Source organism: Anomaloglossus baeobatrachus, chromosome 6 (genome assembly GCF_048569485.1).
Source record: "Anomaloglossus baeobatrachus isolate aAnoBae1 chromosome 6, aAnoBae1.hap1, whole genome shotgun sequence".
NCBI lineage: Eukaryota > Metazoa > Chordata > Amphibia > Anura > Aromobatidae > Anomaloglossus > Anomaloglossus baeobatrachus.
In genome coordinates, this window is record NC_134358.1 from 415,975,948 (window position 1) to 415,989,767 (window position 13,820).

At 40.7% G+C, this 13,820-nt stretch overlaps 1 protein-coding gene across 2 annotated transcripts in view; it reads right to left on the bottom strand.

Annotated features, from left to right (window-relative positions):
* Positions 1-13,820, bottom strand: part of TPK1 (thiamin pyrophosphokinase 1) — a 754,585-nt gene that overhangs the window by 323,844 nt on the left and 416,921 nt on the right. For both annotated transcript variants that reach the window (XM_075316612.1, XM_075316611.1), the window contains exon 7: positions 11,348-11,494. In XM_075316612.1, coding sequence (XP_075172727.1) covers positions 11,348-11,494 — 147 coding nt within the window. The remainder of the gene's footprint in view (positions 1-11,347; positions 11,495-13,820) is intronic.

The following is a 13,820-nucleotide window of genomic DNA, read 5'->3' on the forward strand; positions in this document are numbered from 1 at the left end:
CGCTCACAACATCAACTGAAGTCCAGAACACTCTCAGTGAAGTAGGTGTATCTGTCTCTAAGTCAACAGTAAAGAGAAGACTTCATGAAAGTAAATACAAAGGGTTCACATCTAGATGCAAACCATTCATCAATTCCAAAAATAGACAGGCCAGAGTTAAATTTGCTGAAAAACACCTCATGAAGCCAGCTCAGTTCTGGAAAAGTATTCTATGGACAGATGAGACAAAGATCAACCTGTACCAGAATGATGGGAAGAAAAAAGTTTGGAGAAGAAAGGGAACGGCACATGATCCAAGGCACACCACATCCTCTGTAAAACATGGTGGAGGCAACGTGATGGCATGGGCATGCATGGCTTTCAATGGCACTGGGTCACTTGTGTTTATTGATGACATAACAGCAGACAAGAGTAGCCGGATGAATTCTGAAGTGTACAGGGATATACCTTCAGCCCAGATTCAGCCAAATGCCGCAAAGTTGATCGGACGGCGCTTCATAGTACAGATGGACAATGACCCAAGCATACAGCCAAAGCTACCCAGGAGTTCATGAGTGCAAAAAAGTGGAACATTCTGCAATGGCCAAGTCAATCACCAGATCTTAACCCAATTGAGTATGCATTTCACTTGCTCAAATCCAGACTTAAGACGGAAAGACCCACAAACAAGCAAGACCTGAAGGCTGCGGCTGTAAAGGCCTGGCAAAGCATTAAGAAGGAGGAAACCCAGCGTTTGGTGATGTCCATGGGTTCCAGACTTAAGGCAGTGATTGCCTCCAAAGGATTCGCAACAAAATATTGAAAATAAAAATATTTTGTTTGGGTTTGGTTTATTTGTCCAATTACTTTTGACCTCCTAAAATGTGGAGTGTTTGTAAAGAAATGTGTACAATTCCTACAATTTCTATCAGATATTTTTGTTCAAACCTTCAAATTAAACGTTACAATCTGCACTTGAATTCTGTTGTAGAGGTTTCATTTCAAATCCAATGTGGTGGCATGCAGAGCCCAACTCGCGAAAATTGTGTCACTGTCCAAATATTTCTGGACCTAACTGTGTATATATATATATATATATATATATATATATATATATACACACACATATATACACATACACACACATACAAACACATATATACACACACACACACATATAACATTACTTGTATCACCATGCCCTTATCCGGATGTATATTTGTCTTGCTTTACCTGTTGTCTGTGTATTCCCCACAATCTTTACTTTAATATGATCATAATACATATGGAATGTTTTATCAAAAGTATGCAAAGATAAAATGTGTCTTTTTTAAATACTTAAATATTAGAAAAACAAAACAAAATAAATAACATCATATGAGGGCTTGTTTTTTGTGGGATCAGTTGTAGTTTTGAACGGCATCATTCATTTTACAACTCAATGTACTGAAAAAAGGGAAAAATATTCCAAGAGAAGTGCAAAAAATTAAATTCTGCAATAGTTTATTCAGATGGTTTTTTACAGTGTACACTGTGTTGTAAAAATGACATGGAATCTGGATTCTCCAGATCAGCACAATCATGATAATGGCATTTTTTTTTTTTTTTTTTTTTTTTTTTTTTATTTAAGCAGTGATGAAAAGTTTAGAAATGCACAAAAGATAATTTTCCTTTGGGTTGTCATTTCCTGAAACCCATTTAATTTTTTTGTTGACAGAGTTTGAGGGCTTTTTTTGCATTACAAGCTGATATTATTGTTGATACCATTTTGGGATAAATACAATCCTTTGATCACTCCTTACTGCATTTTTTTGCAGCATTGCAGTGACTCAAAAACAAAATTCTGACTGATTTTTTCTCTTTTCTCAGCCTGATGGTCTGTTTTTCTTCCATTAGACAAAAAAACTGACTGCACTCCTCGACCTGACGTTTGAACAGGTGCATAACTGAACATGACAGATATACAAATGGCCATTTATATATGCTAAATATCTCATTTTTCTCAGATTTTCCTTAGCAGTAATGCAGGTCCATGTTCACATATTCATGGTTTCCATACTTTAGCATTATCAGAGTGCAAACTGTCTTTTTGTATGTTTTTCTTCCATTGACAGTTCCTTTGACCACATGTTGTGAGTTCACAGCAACAGCTTTGAAATGCAAATACCACACCTGGAATCAGCTCTAGACATTTTACCTGCTTAACGGATGATGGATTAACAAGGGAATAGCCCATGCAGGCCAATAAAAAGCTTTGGGATTACTGTCCAATTACATTTGGTGCCTTGAAAAAATCTCAGCTACACGTTAAAGAGCTGTAATTTCTAAATCATTACTCCAATTATGATATGAATACCCTCAAATTAAGGGTACTCTCACACTGCCGTATAAAAAATTGGTCCCATTTTCATCCAAAAAAGTTGGACGAGTGAAATCCGTTTGGTATTCCTTATGTCTTGCGAGAAACTGTTTTGCATAAAGGATGGAGGCATATGCAACCCTTCCAAAGAAAATTGGATTGATGAGGAGTACAATGCAAACTATTTCGAGGACTACGTAATGCACAAGCTATTTACATGTGAAGATGAAAACTATACCTGGTATAGGAAAAAGAAATACATGAATATATACAAAATATAGCAAACTCACTCAAGAATGTAAGATAATGCTCACAAGACACGAATACCATCTGCAGGGTGTCAGGTGGAAAGTTGCCAATCCATGAAATGGCCAGGGAACTATTTTTTTTCTGTCATACATGCAAATCAAATTGTAATTTCATAGAATTCGCCAGAATTTAAAGAAGATTCGACTATGTTGATTTGCACTGGACTGATTCGATAATCAGTCAAAATAACAGTTCCCTGCTAGCCATATCCTTCAAAAAGCTCTTGTTACGCTGTACAAAGGGCTGGTAAGAGGAAGAACAGCGTATTCCCCACTAAGTGGCAGCAGAGTAGTGAAGAAGAGTCAAAGTAGCACTGCAACAGGAAGGAGGCTGAAGTACAGCAGAGTAACTTCAGCAGACAGTTCACAAGTGAACCACCAGGGGCAATAGAGTAGTCAAGCAGACAGGGTCAAGCTGGGATGTCTCGTTAGTGCAGAGGGAGGATCAAGATCAGGTTAGAAAACAGAATAGAGGTCAGATGCTGGCAGATCAGGTATGCAGAGGGGAACACGTAGGGCATAGAGAACAGATGGCAACACCGGAGGGCGAGGAGACACAAACACGGGAAGAGGATGAACCGGATGGGTGAACAAATGACAGGAGCGGGAAGTCAGGGACTGGGACAGACGGACAAACGGAGGAGGGTACAAGTTAGGGAAAGGTAACTAGGAGTCAGATCAAACAGGGAATCTCACGAGAGCTAGTGACAGGTTGCCGAGCAAAACTATAACCAGTGCTGGAATGACGGTTCAATACCCAGATATATTGTCTCCTGAAAACCATAACGAGGTCGAGGGGAGTTAACCCTTGACATGACCAGGCCGGGTCTTGGATCATGACAGTTCTTAAAAGAAAATCTGAGTAATCAGTTACATGACCATTTGTGGGATAATGAGACATGTACAGATATGTTGAGGTTTATCGATACTTGTCAACTTTCAAGCTCAAGCACCCAAAATGACTATGTTTGTGACAAAGCATTAGCCAAAAAATGTTATCATATCCACAACCATTTTTCAAAGCCACCCCTCCAGGCCCATTCCCAGCTTTTTTTTTTACGTTTTGCTTGCTGGCTCTTCAATAGATATTTTCTGGAGGGTTTCAGACAGGTTCAGCAGAATGTGAGAGATATGCTTAACTTTTTGGAAGTCTAGAAGGTCTCATTTTATTTAAGGAACCTCTGGGATGTTTCAGAGTTTATGGAAAGTTTAATTTTACTAATTGGAAAATCTCAGGTCCTAGGAGCAAGTACTCTGTTCTCTAACTCCCAAAAATATTGAAAATAACAGGTCTAGCTATAAGCATGTCCATATTTACATTAAATTATGATGGATGACAGAATGACAATTCTATGCAGGAAAATACAGTCACCTGTAATCACGCATGCTATTGCTAAAATGTATTTTTTTTTCTATTTAGAGGTGTAGGGTTTTTTTTTGCAGCATGCATATTAGTGAGTTATCCTCTAATTTAAAAGATTGTTTCCTTCAAGGGAACCTGTCAGGTGCAATATGCACCCAGAACCACGAGCAGTTCTGGGTGCATATTGCTAATACATGCCTAACTGTCCCTGTATACACTAGCATAGATAAAGAGATCTTTAGAAAAAGTATTTCTAAAGGTCTTTTATGACATGCTAATGAGCACAGGGACTAGTCGCAAGGCCGTTCGTTACTGCGCTCATTCCGCCCTCTTAGCATGTTAGCATGCCCACAGGGGTGTGTTAACATGCTATTCCAGTGTCATCATTGGCAGTGATGCACGTATTTGTGTCCATTCAACCACTTCAGAATGCTGGGCATAGGGTCAGTGCGCATGATCAGAATATTCCTGGCACTTCTGGTAATGCACACTACATCAGTTTGAAGCCGGGTACACCCAACTTCATAGTGCACATGACCGGAAGTCCGAGAATAATGCGCACTGAGTCAAAATCCAGCATTGGGTGCGGTGGCAGCAGAGGTGAGCGTGACCATGCCTCTGATGCTGTGCATTCATTAGCATGCCCACAGAGGCATGCTTACATGCTAAGTGGGCCAACTAGCCATGGGAACTAATGCCGTTGAGACTAGTCGCTGGCCTCATTACCATATAATGAAGGATTTTTAGAAATACTTTTTCTAAAGATTTCTTTATCTACGTTACTAGATACAGAGACAGTTGGCAGGGATTAGAAATATGCACCCAGAACTGCTCGTGACAGGTTCCCTTTAAAATATAATTTGTCTTTTGCTGCATTTTGTTTTTAAAAAGTAAACCATGCTGTGCTCTCCTTCTTCAGGCACACTGGTGGATCTTGTTACTCTCAGTGTATAGCTACAGCCCTGACGCCACCTTGACAGTTCGTCAGCCAATCGGTGAGGTCAGCGGCTGTGAGTAGGGCATTCCAGTATAGACAACATGCCCAGGACAAAACCGCTGAACTCACTGATTGATAGCTGCACAGCATGGCTTGTTTTCTAAAAGTAATATGGACTGAGGGACAAATTAACTTTGAAAGTGAACAACCCCTTCCCCTTAGCAAAAGCCATGTCATTTTCACAACATGTTTAACAACAATGTGAGCATTTACCCGTCTCGTAACTCCGCAGCAAATGTAATTATGAAACTTTGTTGTTGACGCTTATTAAAATATGAATATTTTTATGTTTTCAGTGGAAAGAAAAAAAAACAAATTATGATGTTGATCGATATTTGATGCTTTGGCAAAAGACTTTTACGAAGCTACATGCATCATTGTGCCTCCAGCAGTTTAATCCCCATTCTAGTTGAGCTCCCACATAAACCATATTTGCATTATGTATATTATGTCCACAAAGTTTAGTTACAAAACTAAGCTTCCTTGAAATAAATTAAGCACCTCAAAAAGGATCTGTTCTGCATTATTTATGATCTGAAACTGTGAAGCTAGGTACTGTACTTTCCATTTCAAGATATATTTCACGGATGAAAGCTGAGTAATAGCAGACACTATTTGATGCAAGCTTTGCATGTTTTGGCATTACTGCAATTAACAAACACAAATGAAATGATCTTATTCAGCAATACTGATACAAATCTAATCATAAAAATGCATAATGCTTCATTTCTCTTTTTGAATCCTGCTTACTTTAGAGGCAATTTTATCCTAAATTCAGAATTTACGACTAGATAGCTAAAATGGCGTAGTGCCAGTAACAAACGCAATGCACCATTTAGAGTTCAGAGCATCATTTTTTTGTACTAATGGTATGTCTTCCTTGGAGATCGATATCGACTGGTATATACTGTCATTTATATTGATTTTTAAAAGGTGTATCCAATAATAAAATTCCAGATGAAATTATCAAAATTGTAAAGTTAGAGAAGCAAGCTCATGAAGTTTTAAGTAAATCTGTGTATTTGTGCAGGTAATGTGGTATGAGTGTATTAATATTCTCATCTACTGCTGCTCCTCTCTGGTGCCCAGCACAGCTCTTCTCAGTGACGTCAATGCTCCTCAAACTCTCCGGCCACACTGCGCTTTACCTGACAGACTAGTGGTTTTTACAATGTAAAGCTACGTGCCCACGTTGCTTTTTTGTGTGCTTCGTTTCTGCACACAAAAAAATCATGTTTTGTCAGAAAAAAGCCAGCTGAAAAAACGCACATATTTATTGTGTTTGCGCTTCTTGTTCACTTGTGGTTTTTCCTGCTTTATTTACTCGTGGCGATCGTGGGGTTCAGGCACTGTACCCACGCAATCGCCGCCGAGTCTCCAGCTGATGTTACAGCCTGGGACCCAACTCTCAGTGCCCGGAGCAGTGCCCATGCCACTTCTGGCTTTTTAAGCCCCTGAATGCTGAAATCAGAGCATTCAGTAGGCAGGGAGAAGGATCGACCTCTCCCTGGCGACTCGGTTCCTGTAATGCGATCACAGGGCCCTGATCACTGCATAGTCTCCATGACGACCACGGGTTACTTAGCTATGGAGAGCCTCACACACCATGCTGTATGTACGGTGTGTGAGGCAAAGTGCTGCCCTATAATTCCCTGTAGTGATAAAGCATTGCAGGGGATTATAGAAACACAGAGAAAAACGCAGAAACAATTGATATGCTGCTTCTTTTTTCAGCAACAAAATCTGCAAGAAAACAGAAGCCACGTGTGCACAGCAAGTCATGATTCTCATAGACTTTGCTGGGATGCTTTTTATGTGCTTTTAGTGATTAAAATAAACAAGGAAAAACAAAAAAAACACCACATGTGCACATAGTCTTGGTCCATAGAGCGTCACAAGAAATTTCTGTAGATTGTACATTGTAAAGAAATTTCTGTACATTGTAACATTATAAAAGAGACTTCCAGCTCATACACAGAGGGAGCCCGATAGTCAGAAGAGTGGTGACGTCACTGACAAAAGGAGCAGAACAGTGCTGGATATTGAAAACATTGGCTGTAGGTGAGATTAGCGCACACACTACAGGAACAAATACACAGATTCAGTAAAAAAAAAAATCTTCATGAGAGAGCTTCTTTAAGTATTTTTGTCCTTTACTTTTGAAGAAACTTTATTGAGAAGGTCATCAGCGCATAAGCAGTAAAGGTGAGCAGTTAGTAGTAGTGCACACTAACTGCATAGATGCCAAAGTTGTGATGTACCCTAAATAGGATGGAAGAAAGGCGCAGGGGTGAGGAGGAGTGGAAGGAGCATGCACCTCTCTACTTTTGTAAGGCATATGACTTTAGCTCCTCCCCTGTAATAAACAAAGACAACACCAAACTGAAGTCTGTGATAATTTTCTGTTCAAGTGTGCCCTAGGTAGGCATGATGGCTTCAATTCTAAAGTCATCAGAAGTTGAAAATGAAGAACTAATCTCACAAATTTCCAGTTTGTTAAAAGTCTCCATGCCAGCACAACCAATGTTTCTTTCGATGGATAGGTGGTCAGGGAAGAACAAAAAGAGGTTAAAGGCCTCCCACCCATCCCCCACTAGGATATGTTCAGTGTCAGTTTAATAAAACATTACAAAACGTAGCAAGAAGGCCTATAATTTCTCTCAGGCCATATTATAAAAATAACAAAACTTAAATGTGAGGGAATGCTTTTGTGCTGTCACGGAGACTTCCAATAAATGCTTCGTTTGGGGTCACGTGCACACATTGAGTATTTGTTCAGTTTTTACCTCAGTATTTGTAGCCAAAACCAGGAGTGGGTGATAAATACAGAAGTGGTGCTCGTGTTTATATTATACTTTTCCTCAGATTGTTCCACTCCTGGTTTAACTTAAGAATACTGAGGTAAAAAACTCAGCAAATACTTAACGTTTGCATGTGGCCTTATTCCTTATTTACTCCGTTGTCTCCAAGACCTGAATGCTACCAAGGAACAATAATTAGGGAAGGGAATGGCATTATAGACTTTTGTGACAAGAGCTATATTTTCAAAAGCCAAAGCATCCAATTTTCAATGTTTTGTAAAAAGATGAACTCTCTCCCTTGTTGCTGCAGTAAAAATTAGTTTGTCAGAAGCAGATGCCTTTTCATTCCCCTCTTGATCCCCAAATGCTTGCATCTGTGGTAACGGATAGAACTCGATACTGGAACCAAGGAATCCCTATGTTCAGGTTTAGACTGTAAAGATACCATTTCCAGTGAGACTGACTTCCCAGGAGATCAGAATCATTGTTTATTTATTTATTTTTTTACAAAGAATCCTATCTATTTTCCCACTGAGATAGAACAAACTTCTTGTTTGAAGCTGGGTCCATGCAACGTGTGATAGAAGATGCTAAGGGGTGCTTCACACATAGCGAGATCGCTACCGAAATCGCTGCTACGGCACGGTTTTGGTGACGCAACAGTGACCTCATTAGCGATCTCGCTGTGTGTGACACTGAGCAGCGATCTGGCCAGTGCTGCGAGATCGCTGCTCGATACACACAGCACTGGTTCGTTTTCTTCAAAGGCGCTCTCCCGCTGTGACACACAGATCGCTGTGTGTGACAGCGAGAGAGCGACGAAATGAAGCGAGCAGGGAGCAGGAGCCGGCATCTGGCAGCCTGCGGTAAGCTGTAACCAGGGTAAACATCGGGTAACCAAGGTGGTTACCCGATATTTACCTTAGTTACCAGCCTCCGCAGCTCTCAATCTGCCTGTGCTGCCGGCTCCGGCTCTCTGCACATGTAGCTGCAGTACACATCGGGTTAATTAACCCGATGTGTACTGTAGCTAGGAGAGCAAGGAGCCAGCGCTAAGCAGTGTGCGCGGCTCCCTGCTCTCTGCACATGTAGCTGCAGTACACATCGGGTTAATTAACCCGATGTGTACTGTAGCTAGGAGAGCAAGGAGCCAGCGCTAAGCAGTGTGCGCGGCTCCCTGCTCTCGCGGTTATGATCGCTGCTTCGGCTGCTGTGTTTGACAGCTAAGCAGCGATCATAACAGCGACTTACAAGGTCGCTGTTACGTCACAGAAAATGGTGACGTAACAGCGACCTCGTTGTCGCTGTCGCTTAGTGTGAACCAGCCCTAAAGGGGCTAAATTGAAAATGGTGGCTCCAATTGAGCAGGATTTCGATTAATTTTGAAATATTATTGCAGGGTTAAAAATTGGAAGGGGTGGGAGACTGTCAGAAAAAAATGTTGGGTTTTATTTTAGAATTGAAAAGGGTGGCTAGAAATGTATTTTTGCACTTGCAGACATGGGTGACTTCTCCCAAGGTATAATCCAGACTATGGATGTACGCTGTTGAATTGAAATCTTTAGGTGTATTAATATTTGAGCTCTTCAGATTGTTACAATCTATATCTCACACAGATAAGGAATAGCCTTTTTGGATTCCTGCCACAATTTTACTTTGGCTTCTACCATAACAGCTCAGAGATTGGCTACAGCAATGTATCGCGCTGTAGAAGTGACGTTACTAATAGGGATGATCGAATACCTCAAATATTCAGCTTCGCGAATATCCAACAAATAGGTCGGCGCAATGTGAATATTCGATGCGCAATGTAAGTCTATGGGAAGCCCGAATAGTTCTGAATAGTTGTAATTCGGGTTTCCCATAGACTTACATTGCGCTTCGAGTATTCGCGAATAGTCGAATAGCAGCGACCTATTCGGCAAATATTCGCGAAGCCGAATATTTGAGGTATTCGATCATCCCTAGTTACTAACGCTGAACCGCTAGAAACAGAGGGGGACCCAGGGAGGTTGAGGACCTGCTCTGTTTCATATTTTAGGCATTTTTGAGCATTTGTGGCTCACTTTTCTGAGAATGGAAAACCGCTTTAAACTGATACACTGTATAACTGATGCAAAGGAAATAGAACGGCCCCATTGATTTTTATGGGGTCTGTCTGGGGTCAGTTATGTGTCCATTTTTAGAAAGGAAGAAAAAAAAGCATCATTCATTCAAAGCCTGAAAACCCATCCTACAACCCGTATTTATGGCTATGTGCACACGTAGCGTTCTGTCCCTGCAGAAATTTCTACAGCGATTTGAACAGCACACGTGCGCTTCAAATCGCTGCAGAAAGAATCCATAATGAAAAAAAAAGCCGATTCCATGCGCTCTAAGTGCAGCCCTTCCCATAGACAGAGCGGGGGATGCATACAGAGCGCACGGAATAAAGCTATGTGTACACGTTGCGTATTTGCATGCAGTTACGCTGCGATCTGCACCGCAGCGTAACTGCATGCGTCCTGCATCCCCAGCATAATCTATGAGGATTATGCAGGAGTCATGCGCACGTGGCGTATTAGAGTGCAGCGCTTCGGCTGCTGCCCGAAGCGCGCGTTCTAAGAAGTGACATGTCACTTCTTTCCTGCGCTCTGCATGCAGCGCCCACTCTGTCTATGGGAGGGGCTGCACTTAGAGCACATGAAATCGGCTTTTTTTTTTCACTACGGACTTTTTCTGCAGCAATTTTAAGTGCACGTGTGCTGTTCAAACTCTCCAGAAATTTCTGCAGGAACAAACACTACATGCGCACATAGCCTAAGTGACATGTCACTTCTTAGAACGCGCGCTACGGGCAGCAGCCGAAGCGCTGCGCTCTAATACGCCACGTGCGCACGTCTCCTGCATAATCTTCATAGATTATGCTGGGGACGCAGGACGCATGCAGTTACGCTGCGGTGCAGATCGCAGTGTAACTGCATGCAAATACGCAACGTGCGCACATAGCCTATAAGTTATGAGACCCCAGGACAAGTGAAAAATTCGTCTGACGCTATATTGATTTCAAAGATCAATTGATAAATCTTAATAAACTTGCACTGAGAAACGGTCAGCTTGTGTGACTTCTCAGCCTAGGGATGACCACAATGTGCAGGATTCCACTTATTTAAATAAGCAGATCTTATGAAAATAATAAAACATGATAATATAAAGTATATTAAAAAGTTACATAGCTCAATTATAGAATGAATAAGTTCATGGTGCAACAATCTATTAAAGTAATTGATATATTAATATAAAGTTACTACACCTTAAACAGTACGGTATTTTACCACAAAAGTGCTAAACATGTCATACTGGTAAAATTATAACTATTTTAAAATATCTTTTCACAGTATTTTCAGCTCCTAGTTTATTTGTGTATAGAACCATACAAAAAGTGAATTGCACTTCATGGACCCATAAACACAAATGTCATAGAAAAATCATTAAAATCCCACAATATGACAAAAATATCTATGACAATGAATGTGAGGCAAGCGCCAGTGTGGTACTTACAGGCTGCAGAAGATAGATAAGAGATGATTCTTGAATTACTATTACTGGGATGGAGGAGATTTTGACAGCATGATAGAGCGTCTCCACTGAAGCCATAATCTGGTCAAAACGACCCCCAAGTCCACCTAATGCTACGATGACATCAACCTAAAAAAGCGAAGAAAAAATCATTTAAGATCAAAAGAAAATAATATTCTATCTGAAATAGTACTAAATATTCCAAATGGAAAAATATACAGAAGCCCCAGCGATAGTAAAACTAGGGAGATAAACGAGCCATGGACCTAGGGTCAGATAATGACTAAAGGAATTGGAGGGTGCGCTGCAGACCCCTGCTACTTTCTATCCTGGGGGACTATAAAACAGTTTCACAATATGTATTCATTACACTGAATGGCCTTCTCCATGCTGCAATAGTTATTGGATGATAAGGGAAGGTATGGAGATTCAAATGCCTGTGGCTCAGCCAAGTCCCAGTGCTACCTTGGACTGGATTTATTTGGATAACAGGCACAAATCCCCATAGGCTTTAAAACCTCACAGAGGGGAACAAATTTATTTAACTTCCTTTATCTTCAGTTCGGTTCATTCACAGTGCCATTCTAGATTCGATAAGTGGCACCTATCCAGCAACAATTCACCACGGCCAACTCCTGACAAACTGGCTCAGTGGATAGCACTGCAGTCTTCCAGCGCTAGGGTCCTGGGTTCAAATCCTACAAAGAACATCATATGCAAGGAGCTTGAATGTTCTCAAGTTTTGTGTGGGCTATCTCTGGGTTCTCCGGCTTTCTCCCACACACTAAAGACATACGATAGGAAGTTTAGATTGTGAGCCCCAATGTGGACAGTGATGGTCACATCTGTAAAGCCCTGTGGAATTAATAGTGCTATATAAGTGAGTAAAACAAATGTACTTGAATGCTCATTACCACCATAGCAATGCAAGAGACTGCAGTAACAGAATGTCTCCAGGTCAAGGGAAGAATAACAATGACCATAGCCTCTTGTTACCCCTAACATGACATAGTTTTCTGATATATTTACAGACTTTGTGTAAAATTGTTATAGTCATGAAATTTAAAAAAAAACTAACATTAATGCACAAACATAGCAAATAATTATATTACCTACACTAAGCTTTTTTAATTGCAATGGGAAACAAAGAACTACTCACCTCCTCAGTTCCATCCCAGCACAACCGGCACTGGCATGACATTGAGAACTGCAAACTATCAGCGGCCGCTAAGGGTCTGCAGTGCTCACACTTTCATCATACAAAACTCTGATGTTTCAGGTAGGTGTGAACACTGCAGCACATGAATATCCAGTTATTGGCTGCAGCACTCACGCAACAATGTCAACGGAGCAACAGGAATGGCCTGGATTGGAATTATAGTACAAGGATTTTTATTTATTTATGGGGCGTTACTGCATTTAATAAGGGGTCGACCAAGTAGTGGGTAACCCCTTTAATGAAACAACTGTGTATCACACATTCCGAATTGATGAGCTGGCATTTCTTCATCTTGGGTGTTGGTCTATTAGCAACCAAGGAGACAATTCTCCTGTATAACATGGAACATCTATTTGGGGAAGGTTTTGAGCAATTTCAAGGCAGCAGATTCATGGAAAGTGTCTGTTGATGACGGTGTCTACCTAGAGAATGAAATCAGCCATAGGACAATCCTATTATAGAGGTTGTAAGTGTCAGATGGGCATTTTGTGCGCTGCACCTATTCATCAGCTCTATCTGCAAAGTGAATGTGACATCTATGGAAGGCAATCTACGCCATCACCGTCCACAGTGCCGGTAATAATGAGGTTTCCTGTATCTCGACATAGCTTATAAAATAACAATGAAGTAAAATTCAAGCCTTTTACCAGACATGAGCAAAAAGGTTCCTTAAGATACTATATATCTGTATTGCTTAATGATTCGAAACTAAGTACACACTACTCAAATAAATTACTTAAAAGTACTCTTTTGAAATACTATGTCCCAAGAATGGCAAAAGTATTTTTGAAGTGATACCTTTATAGGCTAACCAGAAACATTATTTTAGCAAGCTTTCAGAGCATCAAGGCTCCTTCTTCAGCCTGAAGAAGGAGCCTTGATGCTCTGAAAACTTGCAAATATAATTTTTCTAATTAGCCTATAAAGGTATCACTCCAAAAATACTTTTGTCATTCTTGGGACAAAGTATTTCAATAGATTTTTCTGGCTAACACGGTACCACAATATTACCTTTTATTGCACATTATCAAAGTACTCTGAAAGCTATAATACACTGCTGCAGACAGGCATTGATTGTCCAGATGGGCTGGTCTGACAGTGGGATTCTTGGGTCCACATTACTTCTAAGGATATCCACATCTTTAGTAAGCCCACACTGTTAAAAACTGTGGCGGAAAGGTCCTAGTCCGGACCTAGTTGCATACATCAGCTCGAAACATGCATGTAGATTTAGCT